Source organism: Nanorana parkeri, unplaced genomic scaffold, assembly GCF_000935625.1.
Source record: "Nanorana parkeri isolate BGI_ZX_2015 unplaced genomic scaffold, ASM93562v1 scaffold108, whole genome shotgun sequence".
NCBI classification, from domain to species: domain Eukaryota; kingdom Metazoa; phylum Chordata; class Amphibia; order Anura; family Dicroglossidae; genus Nanorana; species Nanorana parkeri.
In genome coordinates, this window is record NW_017306376.1 from 13,676 (window position 1) to 24,724 (window position 11,049).

At 43.3% G+C, this 11,049-nt stretch overlaps 1 protein-coding gene across 1 annotated transcript in view; it reads left to right on the plus strand.

The window, feature by feature from the left end:
• The first annotated feature begins 218 nt into the window (after positions 1-218).
• PSAP (prosaposin) overlaps positions 219-11,049 on the plus strand; it is an 18,770-nt gene continuing 7,939 nt past the window's right edge. The window contains exons 1-7 of the mRNA XM_018553066.1: positions 219-417; positions 4,934-5,067; positions 6,324-6,398; positions 6,932-7,057; positions 8,037-8,225; positions 8,973-9,113; positions 10,496-10,552. Coding sequence (XP_018408568.1) covers positions 252-417; positions 4,934-5,067; positions 6,324-6,398; positions 6,932-7,057; positions 8,037-8,225; positions 8,973-9,113; positions 10,496-10,552 — 888 coding nt within the window. The 5' untranslated portion in view covers positions 219-251. The remainder of the gene's footprint in view (positions 418-4,933; positions 5,068-6,323; positions 6,399-6,931; positions 7,058-8,036; positions 8,226-8,972; positions 9,114-10,495; positions 10,553-11,049) is intronic.

Sequence of the window (11,049 nt, forward strand, 5' to 3'; positions counted from 1 at the left end):
GGCAAAGGTTACAACCGTGTCACATGTTTGGAAGCCACCCAAATTGCACAATAGTTCTAGGACTATAGATGACTCGCCCTTACTAAGCATGGCGCATTTCTGCCTCTCCCTCATCTTACATGCATATTGCAGCGTCCTTGCCCTAACCAAACATGGCTCCCCCCCACTTCCTGTTCCCCACCACCTTATTTTCGCTTTCCTGCAGAAGCTGAGTAATAGTCAGCTGACTGGAGGCGTATCTGGGCGTGGCGATGCCTGCGAAGGGGATCTCCGTGAATTCAGCTGACTGGGGCGTGTGTGGGCGTGGCCAGCGCTGTTATCAGGACGCTCCGGGGTTGAGCGGCTATTGTGGTGATTGGCGTCTTGCAGGAGTCACTATGAAGGTGGTAGTGGCGTTGTTTTGTGCCCTCGCAGCTGGTAAGATTTAATGTTTCACATATTACAAAGCAGCGGGAGAGATGCGACAGGGCCTGATACTGCTGTGTGGTGTCCATACGGCTCACCTTGTGTTTAGCGTTAAAACTCCGAGTTTGTCCTACTTACAAGTGTAAGGAGCGCCACCCGCACATATATTTCCGCCGGCTTCTTCGCCTCTCCAGCCCAATTATTTTTTTATGTGGGCGGCGGAGGAGCTCCTGTGTATTCCTCTTTCGTTTCAGCAAGCCTTCGCTCACTTCCTGGTGTCCGGCCATTGCTGTTTATTATTGTACACAGGTTTAGATGTGATGGGCCCATTGCCCAGGGGGCGGAGTCTGCCTCTTCGGGCCCACAGAAGAATGTTTGGTGAATAGGACTCTTTTATAACGCTGGGATGGTGTGTGGGATTCGTACGATCTCATCATACATGAGTCATCACATTCCCCAGGAGTCTGCTGACAGGTGACCTCTGTTGTGTAAACAAGCTTCCTCTCCAAGAAAGGTTGTACTTTATTCCTGTTTTCACTTTGGATAAAGTACAGGAGGGTTATAACCCCTGTCACATTCTCATTTTTACTATTTCCCATTGGAGATATTTTCCTGCTTGGTAGCCACTATAGATACCAATGCGATAGAGCTACTGGGAGTTCAGTCCCCCCTCCCTCCCCTGGCTGCAGTAGAGATACTGGAAGGTCAGCCGCCACTGACCACCCACCCCCCAGCTGAAATCGAGATATTGGGACTTCAGCTGCCCCTCCTCCATGGCTGTGATCGAGATATTGGGAGTTCTACCCCCATGACTGCAATAGAGATGCTGGGAGTTCAGCTGCCCCTGACTCCCCCCCCCTCCCCTGGGCTGCAATAGAGATACTAGGAGTTCAGTGCCCCCCATGACACCCAATAACCTCATAGTCACACTTCCATGGAAGCTTATTTACATCCTTTGTGTTCTCATATTCAGCGCAGGAAGGTTGTTTGTTCATTCATAATCTGGTGGTGCGGTGGCTCTGAATACTGGCGCTGCTTGAATGGGGCCACGCAAGCTGCGTCTTCGCACATCTTTTTCTCCGAGAGGCTGGACCGGGATGGGACCTGTGATATTCCAGCCTGCTATGAGGGACATGTCGAGGGGAGAGCAGTAGAAACGCTCAGACTTCTCACGCGTGTAATGACAATGGTCAAGAGGGATGCGGTCATCACAGAACAGATGGCTCTGCAAGAAAAGACCTCCCCTGTAGCACTCCAAGGGTTAACTGCTTGCTAATGTTTACTGGTATTGTGAGAAGGACTATTGCTTGCTTGAGTCTGGTTGGCTCCAAGATGGTGCTGACACCTAGAGATACTAGTTCAGGCCCCCCGCAATAGAGATGCTAGTAGTTCAGGTGCGCCCTCCCCTGCCACTCAACCCCCCCCTCCCAATCTGCATATTAGTAGTTCAGAAACTAGTAGCTTGCCTGTGTTTTAATACAAGGAAAGGTCTAGTGCTTGTACGTCCTGTGCTCGGCTTATTCAAGTACTAATGTAGAGAGGTACAAGTGCTCTTGTTACTAGTTGACCCTTGGATTGAAGTGAGGCTACGGGAAGCTGACACAGTACTTGGCAATGGGCCCATTGTTATCATTCATAACTCACATGATGAGACAGAAAATGCTTGTGACTTTCAGTCAGGTGTAGTGGTTTATGACTGGCTTATAGACTCAGACAGAAGTCCAGGCTTTGTAGTTGTGTTGGGATGCATCACCTGCACTGCTTACAGCATATATATGGACTATAGAACATGTGGCCCCGAAACGTTCGCTATATGTTGTCGCATGTGACAGTATTAAAGCCAAAACTTCATCACAGGAATTAACATTTTAAATGGGACATTTAGTAAAGCGACCTCCATAATTTCTCATGAGTCCCTTTTTTTTTTAATTGTTGGGACACCTGCTATGCATATTCAAGGTGAATGACTTGCCAGGCGGACATGAAGGATCTGTACTAGCAACCCTGGAGCTTGTTCTTTGATGGCAGGTAATACATGGCAGTTGCTGTAGTCTTCTAATCCTGACTGATTCCTTTTAGGCTAGGGCTACACTAGTGGTTACATTTTCAGTCCACTGAAGTCTTTACACCCAATAACAGGACTGTCAACAAGCAGTTACATCTTTCAATATTGAAACTGACTGCATGTAAATGGGGAAAACCCATAAATGTTTCTATTAAACACCATTTGCATTTATAGCAGTATGGAACAGATGTTACTATTGTGACATCTGTGTTTGTTCAGTTTATGTCTCCATTGCAATATGGAATAAAAAAACTAAACTTACCGGATCCATGTTGGGTCTTTGGGAAGTTGGATGTGAGCAGACGTGTCTGTTGACATCAGATTACCACCCATCCATATCATTCAGGTCTACCTCTGTTATCATTTAGGCTGGGTTCACACCTAGGCGTATTGAATATGCGTGTTTCGCGTTGCACGTTTTTACCGCGATTTGCGTTAAAAAAACCAAACGCCCGTTTCCGAGGGCTACTTGGATGTATCACAATGGAAACGCGAGACCAAAACGCCCCAAAGAAGTGCATGTACTTCTTTGGGCGTAGGCCGTTTTGTATCGCGTTCGGACGAGCGGAAATACGGCAAGGTGTGAACCAGACCCATTGAATACAATGGGATTTAGATGTTTGAGCGTTCGTCGAGCGCGCTACAAAGCGTTCAGGTGTGAACCAGTCCTTAGACTTAGAACTCGGAGGTACTCTATGTAAGCACACGTATCCAATGTTTTATCTCTCTCCACATAAACTGAGTTTCTGATCCGGTCCACCTGGAACAGTCATGAGGTCCTGACCACAACATTGCTTGAAAGGTGCCTTTGACCAGTCTCCAGAATAACTGACAAAGAATAACATTTGGCCTTTTCAGTGTATGATGCTAGTAATTGCCCATTGACAAGGCGTATGGGATGGTGTTCTAATTGGCATACAGGAAATACTTTTTCATGAATTGTCCACCTAACCAAAGCCAACGGAAAGAAGAACTTTTCAAAAGAATGTCGCTTTAGCCCGTTCTACAATGTAAGACTATTGCAGTAAAATGTGGATTCCCGGCTGGTTTATTTCCTTGTTTGCTTCCAGCATTATGTGTGTATTATTGTTAAATCACGTGTTGCTGCACAAACATTGACCTGTAAAATGCACGTAGTGTAGTTGCTAGCATAGTTTTAATTTCTCAGTGTTCCTGACAAAGTATAATTAAAGGCAAACCTTTAAGGGCTTGTTCACACCAAATGCAGACCAGATCTGCATGAGTTTCCGCGCACAGTGCAGTGTGTTTTGACGCGTTGCAGGCTGTTTTTGAACGGTGCTCGGGAGACAAATGCCGAACGGGCCGGTGTGTGCACGCACACACTGCCCGTTTAACATTGCGGTCATCGCAAGCCCGCCCCTCAGGTGGGCGGGCTTTCGATGATCGCAAGTACAATCTGCCTGTCCAAGATGGGCAGATCGTACGTTTTTGTTAATTACTTTACAACCATCGCAAGAATAAGGTCCTGCGATGGTTGTAAAGTGTATGGCCACCTTAATACTTGATGTTCCGGTATCTGGTTAAATATCAAGTACAAGTACTCTATCGGCCCCGATACTGGTATTGGTGCATCTTTGGTGTAAAAGTTAGCTTAAACATGCAAGTTATGTTGGAGTAAATCTCATAGTTGTGTGCATCCAAATCTGTACACTGTTGTGCAATTTTCTGACTTGGCTCTGAAACCTTGTTTTTCACCTTTTTTTTTTTTTTTTTATATGCAAGTATTTACATACCGCAGGAACCTTCAGTTTGGTGGGATGCGGCAGTTTTTATCAGAGGCTGGTGTGGTCTACCAAACCTGGAGGTGCCTAATTATATCTGAATTATATCCAGAGAATTCCAATACTGCAGACTTTATTGAAATTCACATCAAATCCAGTATATCAAAGAATAAAAGTGTTTAAAGCAACAAATGCCATGCTCTACTGACCCTTATATACCAGCCAGATCATTGCTTCCTGCATCTGTAGGGTTGAGTTTTTTTTTTTTTTTCACACATTTAAGTGAGATACTTGTCTATTAGTTACCTCTATGAATAAGCCTTTGGGTGAAACATGTGAGCGGTTGTAGTTGGTTGGGGATGTGCAGTGCTGGCATTTGTTGCTTTATACACTTGTTCTTTAATATACTGGATTTGCTGTGAATTTCAATAGTCTGCCGTATTGGAATTCTCTGGGTAGTGTGGTCTGTTCGTATACTGCTACATTTCAAGATGGCGACACACCTATTGGAAAAGCACCTGGGGAGTCCGGGTGGTGGCTAAGTAATTGGAGCGGTGAGATTTCCTTTGGCTCTGTAAGGCTACTGTGGTTACGTTTGTTTTCGGTAGTTTTTAATCTGCCAGAACACCACAGTAGAAGAACTGTCTTCTAAATTGTTCTCCCTTTGATGGCATTCAAGTCTGATACATGTGTAATAATGGGATTCTTTTATCTCTTACAGTAACAGCAACTCCCTTGTTCGGCACTGAGCAGTGTGCCAATGGCCCAGGCGTGTGGTGTGTGAATATCCGAACTGCTAAACAGTGCAGTGCCGTTACTCACTGCCAGCAAACAGTATGGAACAAGCCAGTAATTGTAAGTTTAAGATTTGTTCAAGTAAACCTTTTCTAGTAGTAGGCTGCCATTGCTGATCTCATTCTGAAAGGCTAGTTGCTGGTTATGCTAAACCTTAGCATCAGTACTTTGTTACTGGTTAGGAAAACCAGAGTAAGTGACTGTCGGCCGCCTTTGGGCTTGTCGGGGGCATCAGTTGGACATCAGTTTGAGACGGAGACCGTTCAGAGTTCATTAACAGGGGCAGTTGACTTGTTTGCAGCAGGTTTTGCATCTTAGACTTGCATGAGAATGCAAAACCTGTTTGAAGTGAACAGAAGCCTGTCGACACGGACTCTAAAGCCTCCATTAATTAACTCCAAAAAAAAATGTTTTAACTCCTGAAGTAGGGCTACCCCTATACAGCAAGGGTTAAGTGCTTGTTTGTGTCTAGGTGTTAAAAAAAATAAAAAAATAAGCTGTACTCACTAAACCACCCAAGCCGGCTTTTTTCCTTTTAGCACCAAGACAAAAATTAGCACTTAACCCTTGCAGTGCGGGGATAGCCACACAAGGGTTAATATTTTAAACCAGAGTTCTGCTTTAAAGAAGCTCTCTTGGTCTAGTGACTGCAAGTGCACACCAATTGCAGTAATTGGCTGAGTTGTGTATGCTTAATGCTTGGGGAATGTGCAGAAAGCGTTCAAAGTTAAAAACAACTTTATTGATTTCTTCTCTTCCAAATAGACTTGGTTTGGGGATATCCTAGCAAAGTCATTTAGTATATAATGTTTAGAAGTCCTTCATTCTACAGAAGACTGTTGGCATTCTCTGCTTTGCATGGCTTTGGTCTTTATAGGTTGCTGGCAGGGTATTCCAGCCCTAAAGCCCATTAAACATTAACCAGGTTATTCACAAAAGGGTGAAGAGTTTGGAGAAGGCAGGAGAAGGGAACAATCTAGGACAACATTGCTGAATTGGAGATTTTTTCCAGTTCAGTTATGTTGTCCTAGATTGTTCCCTTCTCCTGCCTTCAAACTCTTCACCCTTTTGTGAATAACACCTGTAAATTTTGGTCACACAAGTTACTCCTAAATAGCAACCCAGGCCTGAGATCTATCCTTTTGTCAAACATAGAGGCTTTATTTCTTTTTTGCCTGTAGTGGGGGCTTCCGCTTCTTGGTGCTAGATTATATTTTGTAGCGCTTCTTGGTGCTAGATTATATTTTGTTGTATAGTTAAGTGTTGATACTGATGCAGAGCATCATACTGTAACATGTTTTATTTTTTTGTTCCAGAATTCTGCACCCTGTGACATTTGCAAGGAAGTGATTACTGTAGTGGGAAACTTCTTAAAAGATAATCTTACCCAGGTATGTATTCTATGGACATAAAATATGATTTCCAGCCTCCACAGAGTTGAATATTACTGCAATTTACCTGCTCTAGTCAACACTTTGTCTGCAGAAAACATTCTGAGGGGGTTACTGGGGAAACAATGCAGCAACATGGGCTGGTTATACCTGGTTAGAATTTCAGCTGGAATTGGCCAAAAGTTTAGTGGATGACAAGTCTATTACATAATCTAGTTTAGTCAAAGCAGCCGGATCCAAACATTTTGACTGCAACCAATCGGCTGCAGTCACTAGTCATGACAGCTGTGGGTATCAGCATAAAATAGCCATAGAGGGAGATTTCATCCATCTGTGCTCTTTAGTGTGGATGGAGGAATTCTTCTTTAGGGTTTGCCCAACTTAAGTAACCTCAAAGCCATTTTCTTCTAGTGGACAGGTTAACATACGATAAGTGGCCCATGAAGACCCCAGGCATTGCTCTAATTATATATTGAATCTGTTTTACATCTTGTATTATGAACCCAATTGACATGTCTATGATCTTCTTACAGAGTGAAATCCTAGGTCTCCTAAATAAAGGCTGTGATATTCTTCATGATCCTTCAATGGTTTCAGAGTGCAAGCAGCTGGTCTCTGACTACTACCCACTGGTCATCAACATAATTGAACAAGAACTTGTAAGTTTGTGAATGAGGATTTGTCCATGTTATGTCTGCAAATGGGAGAAAATGGATTTTAAGTTTTTATGTGGCTTTAAACACTGTCCCCATTATGGTCAGTTCTATCACCACAGTGGTTACCTTTCTATCCTAATAGTCATAGGGGCAAAAGTGAGGGAGATCTTCAAAAGTACACGGAAGACACTTTCCTGACTGAGTCAATAAAAACACAAACACAACTGGAAGAAAAACTGCCACAGCTAATTTTTTTTTTTGACAGTCCCCATTTCAGAGATCCTATACCCTTCCTGTCTTTCCAGTAAGATTCTAACCCTTTAGTGTTGCCATCTCTGTGGAAGTTCCCTTGCACATTGCTAGATGAAAATGTCAGGCCATTTGTATGAAAGTTTAAACCGGTAATGGATCCCACAATCCTCTTAAACTGAAGGAATTTTGCAAGGCAGAGCAATAAAGTGTGACCTGGAGGGCATCTGTGTAAAATGCCTAAAAGGACCCACTTCTGCTAAAGGAGAAATGTCAGCATCTGAGGTAAAGGGTGTACAACTTTCCACTGTACCCCATTACATCTATTAATATTTGAATAAATTAAGGCAAAATGTTTTTGTTTTTTTAAATATACAATGGTTTTCTGTAGGTATTGGATCCATGTTTGCCTATTCAAATGTAAAAAAAATCAACAATTTTCCATTGGGTGTTCTTACACATTTGCCATGGCTGTATGTGGGTACTTGTTTGGGCTCAGGCACTTGCAAGTTGTTCCCACCATTGGATTGGCTTGAGTTAAACAACCATTCAGTGATGGCCCCTTGGTCTCTTTATAAGGTTTGCTCTTGTACACGCTGTAAATATATATATTTCTCTATATCAGTAAAGCAATTTTACATCCATTTCCTTTGTATTCCAAGTTTGGCAGTTAATGATTTCACATCATCCTGTATTTTACATAAGAGTAATATGGCTTTTTATTTTCTTACAGAGCAACCCAAGTGTGGCTTGTTGTGCTCTTGGACTATGCAAATCTTTGCAGCAGTACTTGGCAAACCTGAAACCCGTTCAGCTTGCAACTAATGAGATTCCTGGCGTGGATTTATCGAAGCTGGTGTCCCCTTTCATGGCCAATATCCCTCTTCTTTATCCCAAAGCAGAGGATGGCGCTAAAGCCGAGGTAAAATATAAGATTTGTCCTTCACAAAGTGTCAGACTCCAAAGCACAACTATTTCTGTGCCATTTTAACATGTACAGAAAATGATGTGGTTAGTTCTAGCTTGCTGGCACAACACTCAGAAGCTGAATCTGTCAGCTCCTAGACTTTCAGTGACAGTGCTGTTGGGACCTGCTGCCTACCCCACAAAGCATGAGGTATGCCAGTAATTCAATTTGACTTTTAATACACCAGTCTCATAGCTCTTTCTTATAGCTGGGAACCAATGACAATATGCTGTTCTAGTTATTTTCTGAATAAACCATCTCTGTCTTTTTTTTTTTTTTTTAAATGTGTTTTAAAATGTCTGTAGCTATGTGCATTGCAGTAAAATATATTGTCTGACACCTAACATTTTTTACAGCTGTAGTAGGGAATTTTGAGCTGGGGTTTTATAGAAGTCATTGGGGAATAAAGTGTGACATATGAGAGGGATGTGCAGATATGTTTTCACTGCTGAATTTGTGAAGGTGTGTGCTTTGGGATTGTTCAAACCAGTCCTGTCTGTAAACTGTTCTCAGCACTATGCCCCACGGCTAAGGAACATTCTGCATTGTGGGCTCCTAGTTCTGGGATTGTGCTAACCCTGGTGCACTTTTGGCAGACTGGAAAACCTTATAATTGATATTCAAAACATTTTACATTTGTATTCCAGTCTGCATGGTTCCTAATGTTTGCATTGTTGTAACCTGGCTTTCTCCTTTCTTTAGAACAAGGATATCTGCCAGGACTGTCTTCAACTCGTAGGTGACATTCAAGACTCTCTCAAAACCAACTCTTCTTTTGCCAAAATGTTAATTGAGAATTATTTGAAGGAATGTGATGAGCTTGGCGGTGGACTTTCTGAAATGGTAAAAACATCTTTTGGATCGGTCTGAAGTACTGCTGGAAGTCCATAAATGTTACAAATGAAAGTTTAGCAGAGAATGGATAATGTAGTTTCCTCTGCTGTCACCTTTGCTAGAAAATGTCCACATGTAGCACCCCGTTCTGTGGTATGACCACACATTTGGTCCTAAAACTGTTTGAATTGCAGTAGTCTGTCCATAGCAGTCTATATAGTAGACTACTTCAATTCAAACAAAGCATTGAGTAGGGTGAGAACGGTACTGTGGTGCTGAAAGCCAAGATTATCAATTTTCTCCATGCTCTCAAAGTGTGGTCTCCATTCTCCTGTACATGGACTTTATACAGCAAGTGGTCTCCTTTTTATACTGAACAGTAGTGTTGACCAAAACTTTACAGCTGTCTCCAGTTTTATTAATGCATCTGGGAGGAAATTCGAATTTGTATCACTCAATTTATGTCCAGCAACCTGTACATGATAATGCTTGGACTGGGAGAGGTGCTAGAAATCGAACCATGTGAACATGCTTACAGGAGGGCACAAGGATGACCAGATCACTGCAGTACACTGCTGCTCTTTAGTCACCATGCTGCCATCATTCCTGGACCTGGCTTTCTAAACTGGACAGGTCTAGAACCTTTTTATCTGCAAGAGTGCCTGCATCACAAGACTGGCTGAACAGAATTTTAAATCAAATATTTCCCAAGTAATCTTCCAGGACAGCATCAGAGAGTGTCCTCCCACCTGAAACAGGAAACGCATCACATACACCAAATAAAAGGGTGCTTACCCCTAGCATGCTTCAGTTTGTTTCCTCAGCCTAACGGGAGCATGGGAATATTTTTTTTCCCTGTATAGGCCTTCGTGCACGTGGCAGGGGCCTACTGCTCGGGTATCTCCTTAACAGGGCCAGCGGCTTGTGGGATACCTGGGCAAGATCCCTGAGGCAGTCCCCATCCTATCCTACCCTTACGGGTGAATTGGCCCTGAGGTTCCCCTCTAAGTTGCAACCATCCTCCTTTTGTGACGACTCCAGCGGAGTCTTTCCCCAGCCACCAGGTGATGGCTGCCCTCGACATGCCCATGTGCAGCGTCAGGAGGGACTCTGAACGGTCTAATGTAAGGTGGCGGGTCCGCCGGCCTCCCCAGCAGTTGTGCCAGGCCCCTGGGACTTTTGACAGGAAGCCAAACATTCCAGTCTGCTTTTGAGAGAAACTAAAGTGTATATTGGTAGCAGTAACTGATTCCATACCTGAGGCAAAATTGCATTTACATCTCATTAGAACAGTTTTTTTACTTGCATATTGTATTAAAATGAGGTTGTTTGGTGTTTTTAATGTGCCATGTAGAAACTTTACTAATTTGCTCAATGTTTCTTATTTCCAGTGCAAGACCTACATTAATCAGTATGGAGAACTGGCTCTGCAAATGATGATCCAAATGGTAAGTCAGAATGTGTAAGCTATAATGTCCATAATACAATACAAAAAACTCTTTGGGACACGCTACGATCAATATGCTGTGTTTGTACAGCCAAGAGGTTTTATTTCTTCAAATCGGAAGACCTTGTATGCTGTTGGCTAGGTCTGTGTTTACTAACCACTTCTCACCTGCAGTCTCTTTACATTTCCCAACTCGGTACTCTATGCTGGTGATCTGAGATCAGTACAGAGTACCGAGTTTTATTAATTGCATGGCTTCTGCCTCTCAATCTCCACGGTCACTGACTTCGGGTTCCCTGCTGACTACCCAAAAACAGCTTGATGTGATTGTTATGCTGGCGATGACATAAGGATTACATGCACGCTGCAGTCCTAACTGACGAAGTAGGCCTTCAGCCTGCACAGTCCTCCCTTTCTTTCAACTGCATAGTTAACCCCTTTCTCCTGTTTTAGTGTGGGATATGTTGGTACTTTGGGGGGGGGGGGGGGGGGGGGTGG